General features: G+C 37.7%; 1 protein-coding gene across 5 annotated transcripts in view; it reads left to right on the top strand.

The window, feature by feature from the left end:
• Positions 1–807: 807 nt before the first annotated feature.
• The window catches only part of NEK5 (NIMA related kinase 5), a 29,349-nt gene continuing 11,110 nt past the window's right edge, over positions 808–19,046 (top strand). For 3 of the 5 annotated variants that reach the window (XM_064504892.1, XM_064504891.1, XM_026108505.2), the window contains exons 1-14: positions 808–893; positions 2,466–2,606; positions 4,501–4,597; positions 6,266–6,363; positions 8,331–8,414; positions 8,521–8,591; positions 9,922–10,008; positions 11,100–11,154; positions 12,713–12,913; positions 13,001–13,082; positions 14,716–14,855; positions 16,429–16,628; positions 17,926–17,992; positions 18,335–18,451. In XM_064504892.1, the coding sequence (XP_064360962.1) occupies positions 2,490–2,606; positions 4,501–4,597; positions 6,266–6,363; positions 8,331–8,414; positions 8,521–8,591; positions 9,922–10,008; positions 11,100–11,154; positions 12,713–12,913; positions 13,001–13,082; positions 14,716–14,855; positions 16,429–16,628; positions 17,926–17,992; positions 18,335–18,451 (1,416 nt within the window). In that variant the 5' untranslated portion in view covers positions 808–893; positions 2,466–2,489. Of the gene's footprint in view, positions 894–1,693; positions 1,887–2,465; positions 2,607–4,500; positions 4,598–6,265; positions 6,364–8,330; positions 8,415–8,520; positions 8,592–9,921; positions 10,009–11,099; positions 11,155–12,712; positions 12,914–13,000; positions 13,083–14,715; positions 14,856–16,428; positions 16,629–17,925; positions 17,993–18,334; positions 18,452–19,046 lie in introns of those variants that run through there. The other 2 variants (XM_064504890.1, XM_064504893.1) reach the window with 2 other exon arrangements.

Raw genomic sequence — 19,046 nt, 5'->3', positions numbered from 1 at the left:
ACTAGGAATAACTGAGCTTGTCTGAAGGGCATATAATTGAAAATATTTCTCTGTGCTAAATATTTGAAGCTTAGTGCATGCAATTATTAATCCTCTGAAAATACCTGAGGCTGGGCTTTTGCCTTGATTACTTCCATGGCAACATCCTTCTAGATGCCATTGCATGTGTGGAAGAAAGCTAATTTTTTCATAAATATGGACTAATTTTCTCATTCTGATACGGTGAAAAACTTCTTCAAAAGATGGCAGATTTTTGATGCTGCAGAAAGCAATATGCGCAATGTCAGGTTTGGGATTTGCGCTGGCTATTCAGTACTAAATAGTAAGTCTTATGAGAGCAGCACACAAAGGGAGTGCCAAAGTGCTTTCTGCAGTATTCTGGGGGAGTTTTTTCGACTGTATTAATGTCTCACTGTGAAGTAAACATATAAAATAATACTGGAGAATAAGAAATACAGAAATCTTGAGGAAGTCTGTAGGTTGAGTATAGAGGTATTTCATGCTCCATCTCCCGTGCTGCACAGTAGCGGTGTTCGAGGCCCTGGCAAGGATGCAAGGATTAGTGATACACTTTTCTTCTTGGCCACCCTACTGCTGTTACTGTTCCCTCAAAATGAAATGTTTATAAAGGCACGGAGGTGCGAGTCGCGTGAGGAAAACGAGTCGCGCTCCTCGGCGTTGGTGCCGGCACACAGCCTGGAGCTGTGCTCAGGGGGTTTCCCTGCCCCTTCCCGGCGCAGGGCAGAGCCACCGCTGCCATTGCGCGCGGCTCCTGGCCGCCAAGCCGGCCCTAGCCGTGACACCTCCACCTCGGGGAGGAGCCGCGGCCGCTCCTCGCGCTCCTCCTCCCGGCCGCGGCGGCTGCGGATGCGGATGCGGCTGGGCGCACGCAGGTACCGCTTCCCCCGCTCCGGGCCGGGCCGCAGGGCGAGGGAGGCCGCCACAGCGGCCGCCCGCCTCGCGCGCCCCGTCGCCATGGCGACGGCGCCACTTCCAGGGCGGGAAGGGCGGGCGGGGCCGCGCCGAGGGAACCCCCGCCGCCATGTTGGTTCCCTCCCGGGGCTCAGCCCACACCCCGCCAAACCGCACGTCATGCCTCCCCCTCTTCAGCCCCCCCCAGCAGCAGGTTGTAAACGGTCAACCGTGACTTTCTGTAGGTCCCACGGGAAGTGCTGGCCACCCCGACGCCTTCACTTGGCTGCCGCGCGGTGTGATCGTTGGGGTTTGCTGCTGAACCCCACTACCGCCCTTTCCGATGCCCCCCCCTGTTGTCTTGTAACACCCCAAGGCGCCTCGCACCCCAGGGCCCTGCTTCCGTGTGACAAACCCACCACCGTTAGCCATGGCCGACCTTTGCAGCCAGCCCTCTCCACAGCCAGCAGCTCGTCACACCTGCGGCAGAGGCCCGCGTGAGGGTGCTATGAAGCACGTCGCAAAAGTGACCATTTCTCACCAGTGACTGTGACAAGGAGTTGATTCTGATACAGATACCAGCATTAGAAATATCTGCACATTACCCTACCAATGAGTTTTCCTGAAAAGCCTCTAGTTGTGGAGACAGCACAGGCTGCTCCAGGGCTTGCCTGCCCTTAGTGCTGCAAAAATATCTTCTGAAGTCTCCCTTGCTAAAACTTAGGCCAACTAAGAAAAAACAGTTTTAGAGTGTGTGTTTTTATTTTGCTGGGTATCACAGAATCGAAGAGTGGTTGAGTTTGGAAGGGACCTGTGGAGATCACCTAGTCTAACCCCCTGCTCAAGCAGCGTCACCTAGAGCACATCACCCAGGATCGTGTCCAGGCAGGTTTTGAATACGTCCAAGGAAGGAGACTCCACCACCTCTCTGGGCAACCTGTTCCAGCACTCTGGCACCCTCACAGTAAAAAAGTGTATGTTTGCTTACAGATAGATTGAAATACATGTGACATAAAACAGTGACATTACTGATTGTGCCAGAGTTTTTCAGCTGATCGCTAATGCTTGGCAGTGCACTCAGTTATGGTTTTCAGAAGGCCAGTTGTTGATGGCACTTTTTTTTGCTGCCAGCATTAGATCAATTAGTATGAGTTAAATCTACAGAAATGCTTTCTCATTTTATTTTTCCATGAAGAGACCATGTCTGCAGTATTGCTAACTTCAAGAAATAATGTCATGATATGCAATATCTTTCCATAAGTTTAAACAGTACAGTGTATTTTTTTTTAATTTGTAGGCTATACTAGGACCATGTTTCAGGCTTCTCTTTATAAGAGACTCCCATAAACTTGCTGCTTACTGAAAGTTGAGGTTCTCAGTAATTTGCAGACTTCCAGGAGATGACATTTTGAGCCAAATCATCAACAGCATAAGGCTTGTGATAACAATGAGTCTTGAAAGGTAGCCTATATGTCAGTGGTACAAACTCAGGTCGTTGAAGGAACAGCACTAACTACTTGTGCAATACTAATTTGCAGACTTTTCTATTTTAGACACTGCTTTAAGATAAAGACATCATGGATAAATATGAAATCATAAAAGAAATTGGAGAAGGATCTTTTGGCAAAGTATTCTTGGCAAAAGGAAAAGTAAATAATGAGCAATGTGTTATCAAGGAGATCAATTTAACTAAGGTAAAACAACAAAACCTGTGTGATAACAATGGCTATTATTTACCTGATTGTGATACTATATTTAACAAGGGTGTGAACTTGGGTTATGTTTTATCTCCTTTACAGTTGCATGTTGATTATAGAGAGTTAAACTTTTCAAAGACTGTAGTTTTCAACTGCTAAGTTAGTGATTTTACAAGCATAAAATAAATACGTATTTTGGTATTAACATTGTGTTAATTTTTCACTGCATTTTAGTTCTTTTCAAAACTTCTCTCTACTTACAAAGTATGACAGTAGCCTAATTTAAATTCTATAATAGATGATTCAACTACAATGAAACTATTGTTGCTGAAATAACTGAACAAATTATAATTTTTGTGATACATTTTTCTCAACTTCTTAATTTCTTTTTTTCATAGCCATGTTTTCAAATGTGAGTAATTCACAATGGAGCCTTTCAGACTCTCATTTATGTTCGTGGCAGTTTGACATAAAGGGTGGGATTCATCTCATCTAATTTTAAATACCCATTCTGTAGATGTCAGCATCTGAACTAACTTGGCTAGACTGTCTTTCTAGGAGAACAAGAGAAATATGCATTTTTAAGATGCTGTTTATCTTGTCTATTTTAGACTTCTGCTTTAGAATGAGATGACTTATTCCATAAAAGTGGCGTGTTTGTTTCTGCTGACTACAAAGGTAGAGGTAGATTAGGGTGACTAGCACAGATATGAGATAATCCCAGTCCTATATCGAGTTCCAGAAAGACAGGCAATTAAACTTACCATGATTTTGAAAGAAATAGAGCGTTTAAATACTTTTGACAGGTCTTTTGATAATCTAAGCCACACTGTTGAAATTCTAGACATATTAGACAAAAATTGTAATAGAAGAATGAATTTTTATACCTCACTTCTAGAATTAGTTATATAACTTCTAGATTCAAACCCAGAAAATTCATATGCTAATAATGACTGCTAAAAAAAAATAAGTAGTTTCTCTGCGCTCATGACCAATACAAAGCACATATTTCTAATTTTAGTTTGAGGTACACCACATCGTAGAAAAATATAAGCAAGTAAAATATTATTGCCAGTCCCAATCGTTCAAAAATCATGAGCCAGATACAGAAAATTACGACTGTAAAGTCGTAAGATTTTTTTATATGGTCAGGTATGTTTCTTTGATTCATCTTCTGATTTTTGAGTCTTTAAGGATTATGTTTCAAAATTATTTCTTAAGAATGAGGGTAAGAAGTTTATTTTTATTTTTATAAAGAAAAGGACATTTTTATGGAAGCTATATACTCTGAAAAACTAATTATCAAGAAATAATAGTAATGAAAGTCTGATCACAGTGAAGCAAGTAGAAGTTTTCCATGTACAAGGAAACAAGGTAACTAGGCAAGGTAGCAAGGTTACAAGGTAATGAGGCAAAGATTTTACCTGAAATAATACAAGAACTGGTAACAGCAGTAAACAGAAAGACTTTTTTCTTTTCCTTCCTTTTTACTTCTTTCTTTTGAAATACCCATATTAAGAATGCAAAATCACCTAGACTCTTTTTCTGCAAATGCTTAAGGGAAGGTCCCAGTTTAACTCTATTCATCGACTAATTTAGTAAGAGCCATACATAGTATTTGTTTAAAAAGTTTGAAGATACACATTTGCCTGTTTGTAAAATGTCATAATTTGATTTGAGTTTATTAAAGTTTCAATATATTTTCAAATGCATAGTTCAAATAAATATTTTACATTATATATGCACCATATTTTTATATGTACCGTATTTCTGCATCACCTTGGTGCAAAATCTTTCTTTGTGGGAATCATTGACCCATTACTCAATGTCACTACTTATGAATAGGATTTACTACAGCATTGCTAACGTATAGCTTCTCACTTCTTTGTAGATGCATGTGAAAGAAAAAGAAGCCTCTCAGAAAGAAGTCATTCTTCTGGCCAAGATGAATCATGCAAATATAGTAACCTTCTACACTTCTTTGCAAGGTTTACTTTTAACGTTTTTGTTCTATTTGTGATTACAGAAGTGGAATGCAACAAAATGTAATTTGTCCATATTGCCCAATCCTAAGCCTGCCTTCCACCCCTAACTTAACACTGGGGACAGACAGGTCCCAACTCCTAAAAATGAACACAAAGCATCAGACTCTGTCCTCGCTTGCCTTCTTCCCACGTGTGGGTGGGACCTAAGGTAATGTGAAGTAAATGCTAGATACTGGGTTGTTTACATTGTTTAGGGTGAACTCTAATCCTAGCCTTCACTTGGAGTCCAGAGTTTGTGGGACTTTTCCAGTAGACTCAATACAAGATGAGAGTTTTTGAGCGTGGCAGGAAATTGGTCCTGATAATCTTTTGTCTTAAGCCATATTTCTGGGTTTGGAAAGAGGGCTAGAATCATCAAAAAGTTTATATCTTCATGTTAATTTTAGTGCTGGAAGTGATCCTAAGTACTAGTGAAAGCTCAGTTTAGACTTAGGGTTAGTATTAGGGAATGTAAAGTTCTTTGACTCAGGTTATTCCATGATTCATTGAGGCGCAGAGAAAGAAGAGAACTTGAGCTGGCAGGACCTCACATTTGTGTATGTTTGAAATGCTGGAATCAGTCTGGTATTGGGTTTGGGTTGAGGAAAGTTAAGCCTCCCTAGCTCAGGGTATTCTAGGATTGTTCTGAGTTTACTATAAGAAGAAGAGACTTGGTAGCCACAGAGAGGACTGTCCCCTCTTGAATTTTTATTTGAAGATGGGTCTGTGTTTCTAATGAAGACTAGGATAAGGCTTTGAGTTGGGACAAGGGTAAGGACCTGCCAGCAGTCCAGGGCCCAGGGGTTTGTGTTGTTTTTTGGTGTTGATTGAAACAGAATTTTTTTCAATGCCAACAGTAAGGTCATGATTACACATAATTCACAATATACATAATTATTGTATGTGTCCATACCTAATTTTAATGAAGATTACTAATAGGGTTAGGTTTATGTAGTGTGAGGGAAGGAAAGCATTCTAAGTTCAGCTTTGTTTAAGGATTCTTCAGGACTGAAAGAGAAAGAAGGAGGTCTGTTCTACATAAAAAACTAGTTCCTTATATTTACTTTTACTGCTGAGATCTGTCATAATGAATGCCTTTTGTAATGAATGCTATAGTGATGGCTTGTGCTCGGATTGTTTTCCGTGATCAGGACTATAAACTTTTTAACGGACAGGTAAATCTAGTAGTCTTCTGAACCCAGAGAGGTGAGAATAGGTTGAGTTTCTGTAGTAAGTAACCCTTGCTGTTTATTTCTACTGTTGGACTCTGTCTACTTTTAGCTCTTTCCCTAACCCTAAACAATCCCAACTATGAAGCCTTTTGCAAAGCATTAGCAGTGAGAACATCCATCTTCTATCAGTATGGGCTTTGAAGAGTTATCACATATATTTAATATTTTGATGAATCTCCATTTAAAGAAATTTTCATGTCTTAGCTTTGCTGAAGTCAGTTTTCCATCAGACTTCTCTAGAAGTGTTCATTTATTTATGAGTAACCCTTTGAAATGGAAGAGTAAGTAGAGGATTAAGCACTCCCTTTTAAAACGGAATGACTATATAAAATCAAAATAATTTATTGCTCTATTAATAGGTAATAAAGTAACAAAAGAAAAAATATACTTTTCCTTGCAGAAAAAAACAAGCTATATATTGTGATGGAATACTGTGATGGTGGAGATTTAATGAAGCGGATAAATATGCAGCATGGAGTGCTGTTTGACGAGGACCAGGTGAAAGAAGTTACTTTTAGGGGAAAGGACTTATTATATAAAACACATGGTTTGAATTAGCTAATTTTGGATACTGTTTCTTGTCTGAACTATTAAAAAAAATTGATCATTTTAGGAAAACTTTGTGATTTTAATGAGAGTTTAGCATTTACTTTTTACAAAAAAGATCTTAAGATCTTAAATTAAATCATTAGCAGTGTTTTGATGTCAATTTTATCACCTCTTCCATTGTTTCTTCCATTGTGGATGCGCTGTTTCCTTATATTAGGAGTACGTCTGTTAAGCCATAAAGACTTTCTTTTAAATGGTGTTTTAGAATTATAGGGGAATATTATATACCAGTTCTTCATTCTGTTACATTGTTTGCATCGTGACATGTCCTGGTTTATACTGAAGTCAGCGGTAAATCTCTCATTCATTTCATCTGGGTCAAGACTTCTCTGATGCTGTTTAAATTGTTAAACCAGCACAGAGAAGCAATCCCAGGATTCTGATTACTTTTGGAATATGTTCACATATATTTTAGTTTGTAAATATGCACATATGATAGGTATTGCAATTCACAGAAACAGTAGTTCCTACAAGCCTTATTCTATTTTTTTGCTACCTCTGAGCTTTCTGAGGGAAATTTTCAGTTATATACTTAGTTTACTGAACTCTGAGGTTAGTTATTCATGCATTCCAGTATTCACGCATATTCCAGTTTTGCAGGTGCAATAAAAATTTACCTACATAACTAGTATCTAAGATACCAGATACCTATTATCTAACCTGTTAGTGGAAATCTACGCTTAAAAGAGCGTAAAAGTGGAAAAAAGAAATATCGTCACTTTCCTTTTTTCTCTAGAAGGAAAAGAGGAAGTCCCTAGTGTAGAAGTCAGTTGGAAGTGAATTACTGGTTCAGTAATACTGTACTTTATGATCCTATTTGGAGTCATACTAGCAGTAGAGAGAACACAGGAGAGAAAATAAAGAGAAGACAAAATCAGAGATCACACAAATTCAAAGCAGAGAACCAACACACAAAAACTTTGACAGCAAGACAGAATAATGAATATCAAAAGAAAGATGACATAAAGACAGAAGAAGGGATTACAGAAATTAGAGATACATCTGACAATCAAAAAAGGAAGCAAATGGTCCAATTAAATGTAATCTTGTTAAAATATTTTTTTATTTTCAAATGTAAGCCTAAGAAAGCCTCATTTGTGATATCAGCCCTATTCAGGAAATCATCTACTTAACTTGCAGTGTTACTGTATTAAAGACGATTTATTGAGTCAAAGCCTTCCATGACCATCAGTTTCCCTAAAGAGGGAAGCATATAAGCACATGCTTGCCTTCTTCTCTGAATTAAGTCCAAAGGCCCTTATTTAGTGAAACACGTTTATATTTGGAGCTAAGTATATACAACTGTTAAGAGTTGTCCTGGGTAAAGGATAAACCTGTATTATTAGTTATTACACAAGTTTCTTCATCGCTCTGCTGTTTAACCACATTTCGGGCCCTCAGACTCTGCTTTCTTTTTCTGTGCCACATTCAGTATGTCTAGAAATATTATTATAACTGGAATGACTTCCATCACTGAGGATTAAGAGGACACTGTCTCATTCTGTCTTAGCTGCTAGTTGAACTAGTGTTCTTATTCTTCTTTGACCTGCTGCTACAGTCTTTTTTCAGATACAGATCCTGTCACAGTCAGTAAAAATTTGATAAGAAAAGTGGGAGCAGGTATTTATTTCCACTTAGTTTTGTTATAGTACTTAAAAAGGAAAGGAAAAGTCTATGGCATTAATTTTAAGCAGTCAAAAATTTATTTCTTATTATTTTCTTTTTAATATTATGTATATTCTACATGTTTTAGATTTTGCCATTGTCTTTATTTTATATATTTAAGTAAGGCATCCCATTGGAAAATAGAGCCACACAAACTTACAGACATCTGATCCCTTTATCTTTCACTGCAGATTCTGAATTGGTTTGTGCAGATCGCCTTGGGATTGAAGCATATTCATGACAGGAAGATTTTACACAGAGATGTAAAAGCACAGGTAGCAAAACTGGAACTGGGGAGGAGGCAATTCTGTCTTGTAAAAAATATGCTTAAGAAGCTCTGCCATGTTTCATTTTGCATACCAGTTTCTTCTTTGTTTGCAGAACATTTTTCTTAGCAATAATGGAAAGGTAGCAAAGCTTGGGGACTTTGGCATAGCAAGAGAGTTAAACAAGTAAGCACCTTTTTTAATTAGTCTGTGATTTACACCAAATATGAGTGTTCCTGAATGTTCAGAATGCAATCTGAATGTGCAAATTGAAGCTGAGTTGTGCCTGTTGAAGAAATCTAGTATACCAAGGGTCTGGAACTTCTGTTTTTGCTCTTACCCTAAAACATGCCAAACTGCATCAAACCCCGGATCTGTCTAGCCTAGTAACTGGACTTCTGTTGCGTATGGCACATAGAGTGGGGAAACCTCAGTCTTTCTCCATTCTCTGTGAAACTGACATAAAGAGATTCTGGAGGCACAAATTTTACTCTTGCATATGTTGATAGTCAGGTCTGCTGTTTCATAAAGAGAAAAGCTGGTGAAGAGCATTAAAAATTTAGTATGAAAAAGAATATGTACAGGAGTATGTGGAGAGTATATAAAGAGCATGTACAGAGTCCTTAGTATATCCTCCAAATCTGTGCCTATACTAATTTAAAAAGAAGGGTCCAGAACCCACTCTTTGGCCCTGAGAGTGAATGGCATGGCCTGGCTTGTATCCATAAGGCTAAATCTGTTCACCCACCCTCTGGTGGCTTTATCCTTATGGACTTTGAGAACAGCGTTGGCCTATCCTGAGCCATGGCTTGTCATTGTCTGGGACAGTGGTTTTTGGCATGGCCAAAACATGCCAGAGCGTGCTAGCAACAGGATGGTGCTTGAATTTGATCTCTTTTTGAACCTCTCAATATCTGTGACCTTGGCAGGATCTCATGGCAATGAAGTTCCACAATTTAATTATGCATTGTGTAGAAAGGTAATTAATCCAATTGGTGATACTTGGCTACTCCTCACAGCAAGTCAGTGGCGAAGATGGAAACAGAATTCACATACAACTGCTTTCATTTCTGGACAATATTTCCTCCTTCCATTGCCTCTGTCTTGCATCACTGACAGCCACCTAGGATATTCTTGCTTAGTAAGAGTATGAGTACGTTGGACACTTGTAATATTTTGCTGTGCGTTTGAAAGCTTTCAAAATTCTGTGTTAATGATAATGATGCCTTGAAAATGTTGATTATAATTCTGGCAAAAAGTAGGGCAAAAGAGAATTCCTGTGCTTTCTGTTGAAGCACCAGTGTTCTCCACTACTAAAATCGTTGGTCATTTTTACACAGAACTGAGTGGTACTTCAGTTTTTCTTTGGTCTGTTCCATTAAGCTGTTATTGAACTATTTGAGAACAGAAATAATATCCCTCATGGGCTTTTTGCCTGACTGCAGAAAGGCCTTTATCTCAGTTGCTTGTAAACTTTTTCAGTGTATGGACCTTTTTGTTCATTGTGTTTCATTAGCACTATGGAGCTTGCCTATACCTGTGTAGGAACCCCCTATTATCTGTCACCCGAAATCTGTGAAAATCGACCGTATAACAATAAAACGTAAGTCTCTGTCTTTTCTTCCTATGCTTATGCATGAGTGTATGCAGGTGTGAGAGAACTTATTTTAGTAATCTCATGGTTTAAATCAGTATTTCTGCAGGGCACCACGGATTCCACATGCAGCACCCTTTATGAAAACTTTTTGTTATTATTGTATTGTGTACAACAAATGTGTACAACGATTGTATACAACAACTATTTTGTAGTGTACAACACCGTCGGTTGTATTTTGATTGACAGTGTCCAAATTGCTGTGGCTTATCCACAGGCTTAACATAATTGTGTTTTTATTTTTATAAAATTATACATACTTACCTAAAGTTTAATCTCACTTTGTTTTCATACTCCTTTTTAGTAATGGCCTGAAATGGAAAATAGATTTTTTCCCCTTTGTTTTATTTGGTTCTCCATCAAACACTAACATTCTCTCAGTGTTTCCAACATGTGGTAACCAATACGAGTATAGATCTTTTTAGTTCCAGGTTTGTAAATTTTTGATAGACTCATTTGTGATTTACAAAAATACACTAGAAAGAAAGCTGCTAGGTTGGCTATTCTGGAACATACTTTGCAATAGCTACCTGCAGGAAAGACAAATAGGTCTAAGAATTGTAAAGGCTCGCTCAGATTTACACAAAATGAAATGCACTGAAGAGTCAGGAGCTGAGGGAGCTAGGCCCCCTTCTCTGTGGGGATTGTGTTTAAAACAAACTGGTCCTGGAACCCAGACTAGCATCTCAGCAATAAGATGCTAGTCATGCAACTTTACTCTCTTATGATTTCCCTAACTGTCAAGCCAGAGGTCACTTTGCCCTTCGTCCTGCTAGGAATATTAAGCAGGCATTTCCTTTTGGTACATGTGTTTTCCAGTAATAACAGAAGTAGTTAGGTACCATAGAAACATTGGTGTCACGACCAAAAAAGAAATTTTAGGTTATTCTTTTCAGTACATAGTATCAAAAATTGAAATTTGCATTAATATTAATCTGTGATGGAATCATAATAAATCTGAGAGCTGAGAAGAGGTACTGGTTACATGTATGCAAATATTACAGCCTTTCCTCTGAGATTTTCATTCCTTTTATTCACAGAGATATTTGGTCTCTTGGCTGTGTGCTCTATGAACTATGTGCGCTAAAGCATCCTGTAAGTACCTTAGAATAAGATCAATATCATATTATTAAAAAAGGTAGTAGGAAGTTGTAAAAAATTCTGGTAATAAGAACATTCATAGACAGCTGCTGGAATTTCAATTTACTTATTGGTATTAAAGCATGACTGCCAGTGTTTAATTTTTCATGTTATGTCTGTTTTGTGCATAATAAAGACATACAATATATTATGTTGCATTTCTACAATAATATATATATAATACACATCAATCATATTTATTCTTTAATAAGTGTGAAAATTTTAAAAAGGCAGATGGACAGTGGAAAGAACTAAAGTCAAACCTCAGGGTTACTCTTTAGGCACTTAATTTTACTCATTTCTATTTGAAAATACCAACCTATACTTACTAAAGAACTTGCAACCAACATTTCTCCAGAAAGCATTTCGAGTCTCCAGAAGCATTTTCCTAAAGGTTTTATTTAATTCGAAAGCCCATTTATGTCAGGAGATAACAGACAGTATCTTCAGGAAGGAGGGTTGTCCTGATCTCAGCCTGATGGTCCTTAGCCTGTGAGTATTTTTTGGAAAAGGGAATACAGCAGAGGCTAATTACCACAACAGGAAAACGATCAGATTCCTGGGTCCAGCAAAAGGTGAACTGTTGCTGGCCTGATGAGGGAGATGGCAGAGCTGGGTAGTGCTGAGATGAGAGCAGGGAGATACTGATGAGGAAAATTCTGGATTTCATAAAGTGAGAAAACATTTTTATTACTTCTTATGAATATTAGCTGCTTTATTTTGTATTGCCTGTTTTTGAATTTGAAGTCAGGAACCAAATGCTGATGTAGGCAGGAAATCAAGTGTGGCTAAGGCAAATTTTGTTTACACACCTTCAAAACATCTAAGTAAATAAAATGATCGTTATAGGAAGATGTTGCTTTCAAAATTAGTTTTGCCTGTCTCAGGTCCTAAAAACTGGAAAGATGCTGACCTGCTATGAGATCTGCTGAGCAGAGAGGAAAAGGTTAACTGATGAGCTCAGTGTGGCTGATTCAGTGGCATCAGTTGTTAAAATCAAATTGTACTTCGGTTCCTGAGAGAATGTGGAACACAAAGGTTAAGTTGTGTGGACTGAGGTTTTGAAAGAGAACACTGTTAAGATAATACTTATACAGGTCTCTTTGTTTTACAGCTTTTGGCAAGATAAATCACCTTTCATTCTGGAAAAATTGCTTCTGTGTTACTGTGTAACAGCAGAGTATGAAAGATACTCTTCCAGATACCAAATCTGTTTGACCTGCTGAGTTGTGCAGTGAAACAAAGAGAATGTAACCAGGAAATACAATCAGAGTGTGGTTGTATTAATTTTCCCTATAAAGAAGTGGGAATACAGACATGTTGCTTAAAAACAGCACATTATGGAAAGTGAGAAAGGATTTGTGAAGAGATTTCCATAGCACAGGGCTACTGTCAGCAAGTACCCTTTTTCGTCAGGGGTCTGCCACACTGATTATAGGTTGGGGAGTCTAGTCAGTCATTTTCATTATCAACCAGAAGTACTTACTGTCATTGTTTTACTGTTTTAATTTAGTTTGAAGGCAATAGTTTGCACCAGCTGGTGCTGAAGATCTGCAGAGGACATTTTCAGCCAGTGTCTCCCAACTATTCATATGATCTGAGGATATTAATTTCCCAATTGTTTAAAATATCTCCAAGAGATCGACCATCTATCAATTCTATTTTAAGGAAGCCCTTCTTGGAGAAGTTCATTGTCAGACATTTGCCCTCTGAGGTGAGTGCTTTGTGCTGCTGCTTGCTGAGGGAAAAATGCTTATCAAAGTGGCATAAACAATTCTATCAGATACCTTTTTGCTTATAGTTAATACAAGAAGAATTCAGTCACACTGTGATACACAGAAAAAGACCTTCAACATTACAGCCTGGAGAGAAGTTGATACAAGGTAATGACAATCCTATTAATTAAAATCAGTTCTACACTAACATTTGCTCTATTTGCAATCAAGCTGAGCAGTAAATATTTGATGGCTATAAATCTCTCCAGCAGTCTTTAATGCACATCTGCACACAAGAGCTTCACACAAAGTTGCAAATAAACAGAGGTGAGAACTACAACAGCAAAAACTTTGACCCCAGACAATGCATCACTGTCCTGTTCAAGAAAAGACAACTTTAAGACTAGCTGTTTACCACAGTTCAGCCAGAAAAGCTGCTGTAGGAAAGTGCTGAAACATTAATCTTAATTCTTTTAAGAATAGAATTTACAACACTGAGAGACTTTGGCATAGATGTAGTTCAGGTCCATCACATTACAAACCTCCTTACTTCATTTTGCCAAGGTACCTGCAAAAATGAAAAAATCTTGCAATTTTTTTTCACAGTATTTTACAAAATGCGTTTTACAAAATAATAGAATTGTATTTTACAAAATAGTATAATTTAGATTAAATTGTGGGAGACAATGAACTGTATTTGGATTCAGTGCTAACTGATAGATCAGATTGTGTATGCATATTCTTAGAAGACATGGATGAGAGTAAATGGCATCTCTGTGTGAACTGCTGGACGTCTGACATGGTTCTGGCAGTGTGATCTTTTCCTAATTCTATAATCTTCAGTATATCATAATTATTCTTCATTTTTTCTTTGGAAATATGAAAGTAGTTTAAACAGATCGGTGAAAATAAACCGCTTACTTAACTTACAGGCATGGTGAGCTTTTCTTTTTCAAAATTTCTTCAGTAGTGTAAGAACCCACATTATTTTGCAAATTGATTTCAATGGGATTTATGTGCCTTCAGACATAATGCAATTTTGACAGAGGCACCTGAACACCTAGGTCACTTAGGCATTATTAAAAATATCTATACTCATATACTCATAATTTTCACACATTCTATGTCCCAGATATGATACTCTGTGGTGGACAACAGTCATTACTCAGGAAGAACTTGCTACTCACTTAGAAACTACTTAATCCTAACAAATACACTAGTTTTCTTTATTTCAGCTAAGGTCTTTGTTAAAATACTTATTCTGACCAAACTGGAATGGTATATTGTGTTATTCTCTTACCTGGAGAATTAATAGATAAGATAAATTTTTCAGTTTGCAGCCCTTCTATCCAAATTTCACAAGTACTACAACACTGTCTAGTGGTAGTAGAATAGTGAGGGCCAAGTTTAAAAAGGAGGTGCTTAAGAAGTAGGTAGACATTTAGCCTCTAATGAAATCTGAGCTTAAGAATCAGACCACCTGATTTCTGTTCTTAGTGCTAGTATCAAATCAGTATTTTAGTTTAAAGCAGTCTCCCTTTGATTCAGTGTACTTCTTTGTAAAACTAATCGATAAGATCCACTTCCCATCAGTTTGACAAATCTTAATATTTTCAAAAACATGTAATTCTAAGAACGATGAGTAGGATGCGTAGGAAGTGTGAAGTATGGTCGTGGTGATGATGATGATGAAGTGACATAAGGAGGCTAATAGCCAGTGTTAGGGGTATGCATCTTACTGTGGTTTGCAACTATCACGTAGAAAGCACAGAGCATAACCTTTTAATCTTTTGTCATTCAGAAGCACATAAACTTCAAAAAATGAGAGCCCAGGAACAAATTCCTCCAGAACGTTGGATGGTTGTACCTGTCAAGAAACAGGAATTATTTCAAAGAAACGAATGGAAACCTCCTTCAAGAGGGCAACAGCCTATTTTTCAGGTACCACGCATAGAAAACTTAAATGAACTCCACTCTCTTCTAAGATTTAATCATCTTCACAAGGAATATTCCTGCTCTTAAAAAAGACCCTTTCAAAGGCCTCATTAAGACAGACTAAATTCAGCTTAATGCCCTATACTGAGCCTATGGAGACAGTTAAGCGCTCTTGAAGCCTCGGTACTGCTGTTGAAAAGGCTTCACTGAGAAAGTCTCTTCCATTTTTGCTATAAAAGCAAATACACTGATCCTTTTATTTCACCGCCCCTAAGAACCCATTTCATGGGCAAAACCACTGGCACCCACTGCTTCTGTGTCAGATACTATTACAACCAGCTGGGACCACATCCTGCAGCAGACAGCCCCAGTTCCTCAGACCATCTGTGTCTCTCACTTGTTTTCCAACTCCTTCCTTCCTCAAGCTAGATCTCAGCTCTGTGCTGTCTTTAGCCTCTTACATGACATCACCTCATACCCCTAGCTTTATTTTGAGGGGCATGTAGTACTCCCTTGGGTGCTGGTGAACACAGAGCAAAGCAAATGTAGGAGCTGGGAGCTCCCACCAGTAATTGTATATTGCAGTTACAGTAGACCAGCTGATAGCAGGAACCTGTGGAGTTCCCAGATTTGCAGCCCTCAAGCAATCACTTATGCTGTCCTGGCCCTATACAGAATATAGGACTTAATTTTTCTCATAGTTACATTGGTGCGTATCCAGTGCAAAACCAGAGATGCTGGCTAAGTTTCCTTCCATTGTGCACTGCAGTAGTGGAAGACAGAATTTTGTCCACAATGTTTTAATCTACAAGACAGATCTCACAATATTAACACTGAGCAGGTGTTAGATTCTTTTTAATTTATGTAAGGAAAATAAGTAAAATTATTCATTTTTCTAATACAGCCTATGGTGGCTTTTAGTCTCTCACTATGGGAAAGTTCATGGATGTCTTACCATACTTTTTTGTATCATGTAACAGCAGCTAGACAGTCACCTTATCTCCATTGTTCTTATGAGGAATAGAAAAGACAGTCTTGTCACAGAGTAGAAATACAGGAATGTTTCATCACAGTAAGGAGTTTGAGAAATGAAAGGCAAGCTCCCCCAGGCACATAATCAAAGAGATGGTGGTATGAACTAGCCCTGTGCTTCCCTGAAAGCAGCAGTCAATGTGTATATTCCCCAGAACTACATCCCAGGATCCCCTTGCTCTCACCTGTCAAAATAAGACTCTCCTGGAATTAATTCAGTGCTTTGGGCTTCGGAACAATGCAGTGGCTCTAGGGGATGTAAGTTACAGGGTACAAAGCCCCATGCTGATTGACTCACACAACAGTGTGGGCTGCTGCATAATGGAAGGATAATAGAACAGGGAGAGACAGCAATAGAATTACATAGGCCCCAGGAAGGTAGGAAGTTTCTGGGTTAGATGTGGAAGCATTTGGAGAACTTGCACTAGCTATAATGTAAACAGCCTATATTATCATGCAGCTGAGAATGAAGAGGGGGATAGGAAGTTAATTCAAAATGATATTGATATGGAGAGGAAAAAATTAACATTCTTTACTATATTTTCAGCCACAGAGCTCCAGAATTAGGGTGGCAGAAAGGCCAGAAAATATTCGAGTACTTGGGCATTATGGCCATTACTATGCTAAACTTGACAACTTGCAGAGGAAAGCTAATGCACATTATGACCTTTCTCACATCAGCCAAAGAGCTGAGGAATACTATAAACTAAAGGGACAAGTTGCACCTTCACCCCCACCACCCAACTGGTAAGCCTTTATCACTGTATTAGTAGTGAATTGTTGTACGTATTTTGAGTTATCAACATTCCTGATCATGTAGCAATATGGACATGGACATCGGTATGATTCCTTCTCTGCTTGGTCTTTGATAAGGTTTTTGTGTAAGTGTATTGCACAACAACAAAGCTTGTTACTGTCTATCTAGAAGTACCTTCTGAATATGTTGTCCTGATGTCTGAAATCTCATTTTCAAAATGTCTCTCAAGTCTCAGCATTTTATTAGGGGAGGAATAAAACCCACCTTTTTGTAGACTTTCTGATTATACCAGGGATAAACACTGCCTTTCCTCCCTACTGTGATCAGAAAGATCTAAAGAGCAAAAAGAAGTTCTCCCATTGAGGGAACAGAGTGGGAGGCAGGCCACACAAATATATTTTTTTTCCTACAGAGCTTATATTTTGCTTTCAGATAAGAGACCCTTTATCCAGCAGATTGTGTACTTCAAAGCCTTTCTCTCACAAAGCAAGGGTAAAACCTTTTTTTTTTCACTTTTGAGATTGCTGGTGATTCCATGACTGGCCATTTTATAGGTGGGTGAGCTTTACAAACCTTGAAAAAGGTAAGTAACTGAGGAATTTTTAATATTGCCTACTTTGGGAACCTTCCATTAAGGCTGGCTGGATCATTAATTTTCATTCAATGATTTAGAATATTTCAGTTAAGGATCATCAAATTTAGAACATCTTGTCTGAGCTGAGTTTATAGTGTCTTATTTAAGGACAAGCTCAGTTCATTTTGGCTGTCTGAGACACAAGTGGATTCTGTGGATATGAAGTTAAATAAGTAGAAATCAGGAAACTTACAAGTGACTACTGATTATTTTGTGTCAAAAAAGAGGTAAATCTTAAAAAAAAAATCCAAAATACATAAATACAAAGTTAGATTGATAGAGTTAAGCACATAGGAGAAATAGAAAAGTTATTGTTGAATATGCCACCTCCAATATCACAATTTACACTTGTTTTGAGGATCTGAACAACTTTGTTTTGACTAACACTTCCACATACCATTTATCAAATAAAATGTAGAAATGAATTTTTCTGCAGAAGGCTTATGTAACTGAAGTAATAGGAAGGGGAATACACAAAGTGGATATGTTTTCTCTTTTTTATCTTATCGTTGTTTCATATTTATACCTTTCATGTAGTACAAAGAGAGCTCAGCTCATGTTATGTGTTAAAAGTGAGAGGGAAGTGTATGTGCAGAAAATAGTAGAATCTGTGAAGTAAAATGTGGTATATGAACATTACTTTCTTCTTTCAGGCCTGCAGATTATCTTCAAAGGCGTTTTGAAGCCCAGCAGTACAAGATTAAGGTGGAAAAGCAGTTGGTTAGTAAATACTAAATCATTGAATAAAATCTGTAAAAGAAAGTGAATGAAATTTCAAAAGATGAACTCATATCTTTCTAATAGCAGACTGTAACACTGACAAGTAGAAAGTTCTGCTCTACTAAATTTGTTGATAGGCTCTGCAGTGCTCATCTTGAGGTTTTATTTTCTGATATAAAGGTACAGTAATGTAAAATTCTACTCTAACTTTTTTCCTCAAAAAATACACACTTGCCTTATTGCACTCTTCAATGGAACAGGGGCAGTGAATTGAAAGAGCATCGAAGGAAAGGATTCTAAGTGAAAATTCCTTTGTTCTGTGAATTATTTGTACATCAATAGGGACTGCGGCCATCCTCTGCTGACCCATATCATGACCAAATACAGCAGCAGAAAATAAAGGAAGAGCATCTCAAAAGCCAGCTGGACATATTGAGAAAGAATGAAATGAAAGAACAGGTAAAAAAAAAAAAAGTCTTTCTTAGCTGCCTAAAGCTGTTTTATTACACTCCTTGACAACGGTGTTTTTGATGTGAGAAGCGATTCTTTTCCATCTGACGACAAGGAAAATATGAGCTCTTTCCATATGTTTCCATCTTTCATAGACTGGTGAAGACGTGACACAAATCTGACTTCCATAATCACGTTAAAAATCATGGCCTTGATTTTGATCTCACTTCTGCTGAGATCAGTGGAGTTACATCATTGAACAAACTAATATCAGAGGACAATAGATCCTCACATTTATAAACCAGAGAAAATATTCATAAATGCATTATTTATGTCTGTATATTCATTATTCAGAAGTCATATATTTGTCTTCATACTATGACATTTAGAATATGATATAGTAGTATGTGACACATACTGCTTCCCTGGTATATTACAACTTTTGTATATTTTATATGGACACAATAACCTATTTCTGTTTCTGTATGACTGAGAAAACAAGCTGATACTCTTTCTTATATGAACATATGTAAAAACAATTGATCTTCATATATTTAATTTATAGGAATATGTTGTCCGAATAAATATGAATATGTTAATTTTT

This window comes from Dromaius novaehollandiae, chromosome 1, assembly GCF_036370855.1.
Source record: "Dromaius novaehollandiae isolate bDroNov1 chromosome 1, bDroNov1.hap1, whole genome shotgun sequence".
In the NCBI taxonomy this organism is placed as follows: Eukaryota; Metazoa; Chordata; class Aves; order Casuariiformes; family Dromaiidae; genus Dromaius; species Dromaius novaehollandiae.
This window is presented reverse-complemented; position numbering and strand designations above follow the sequence as displayed.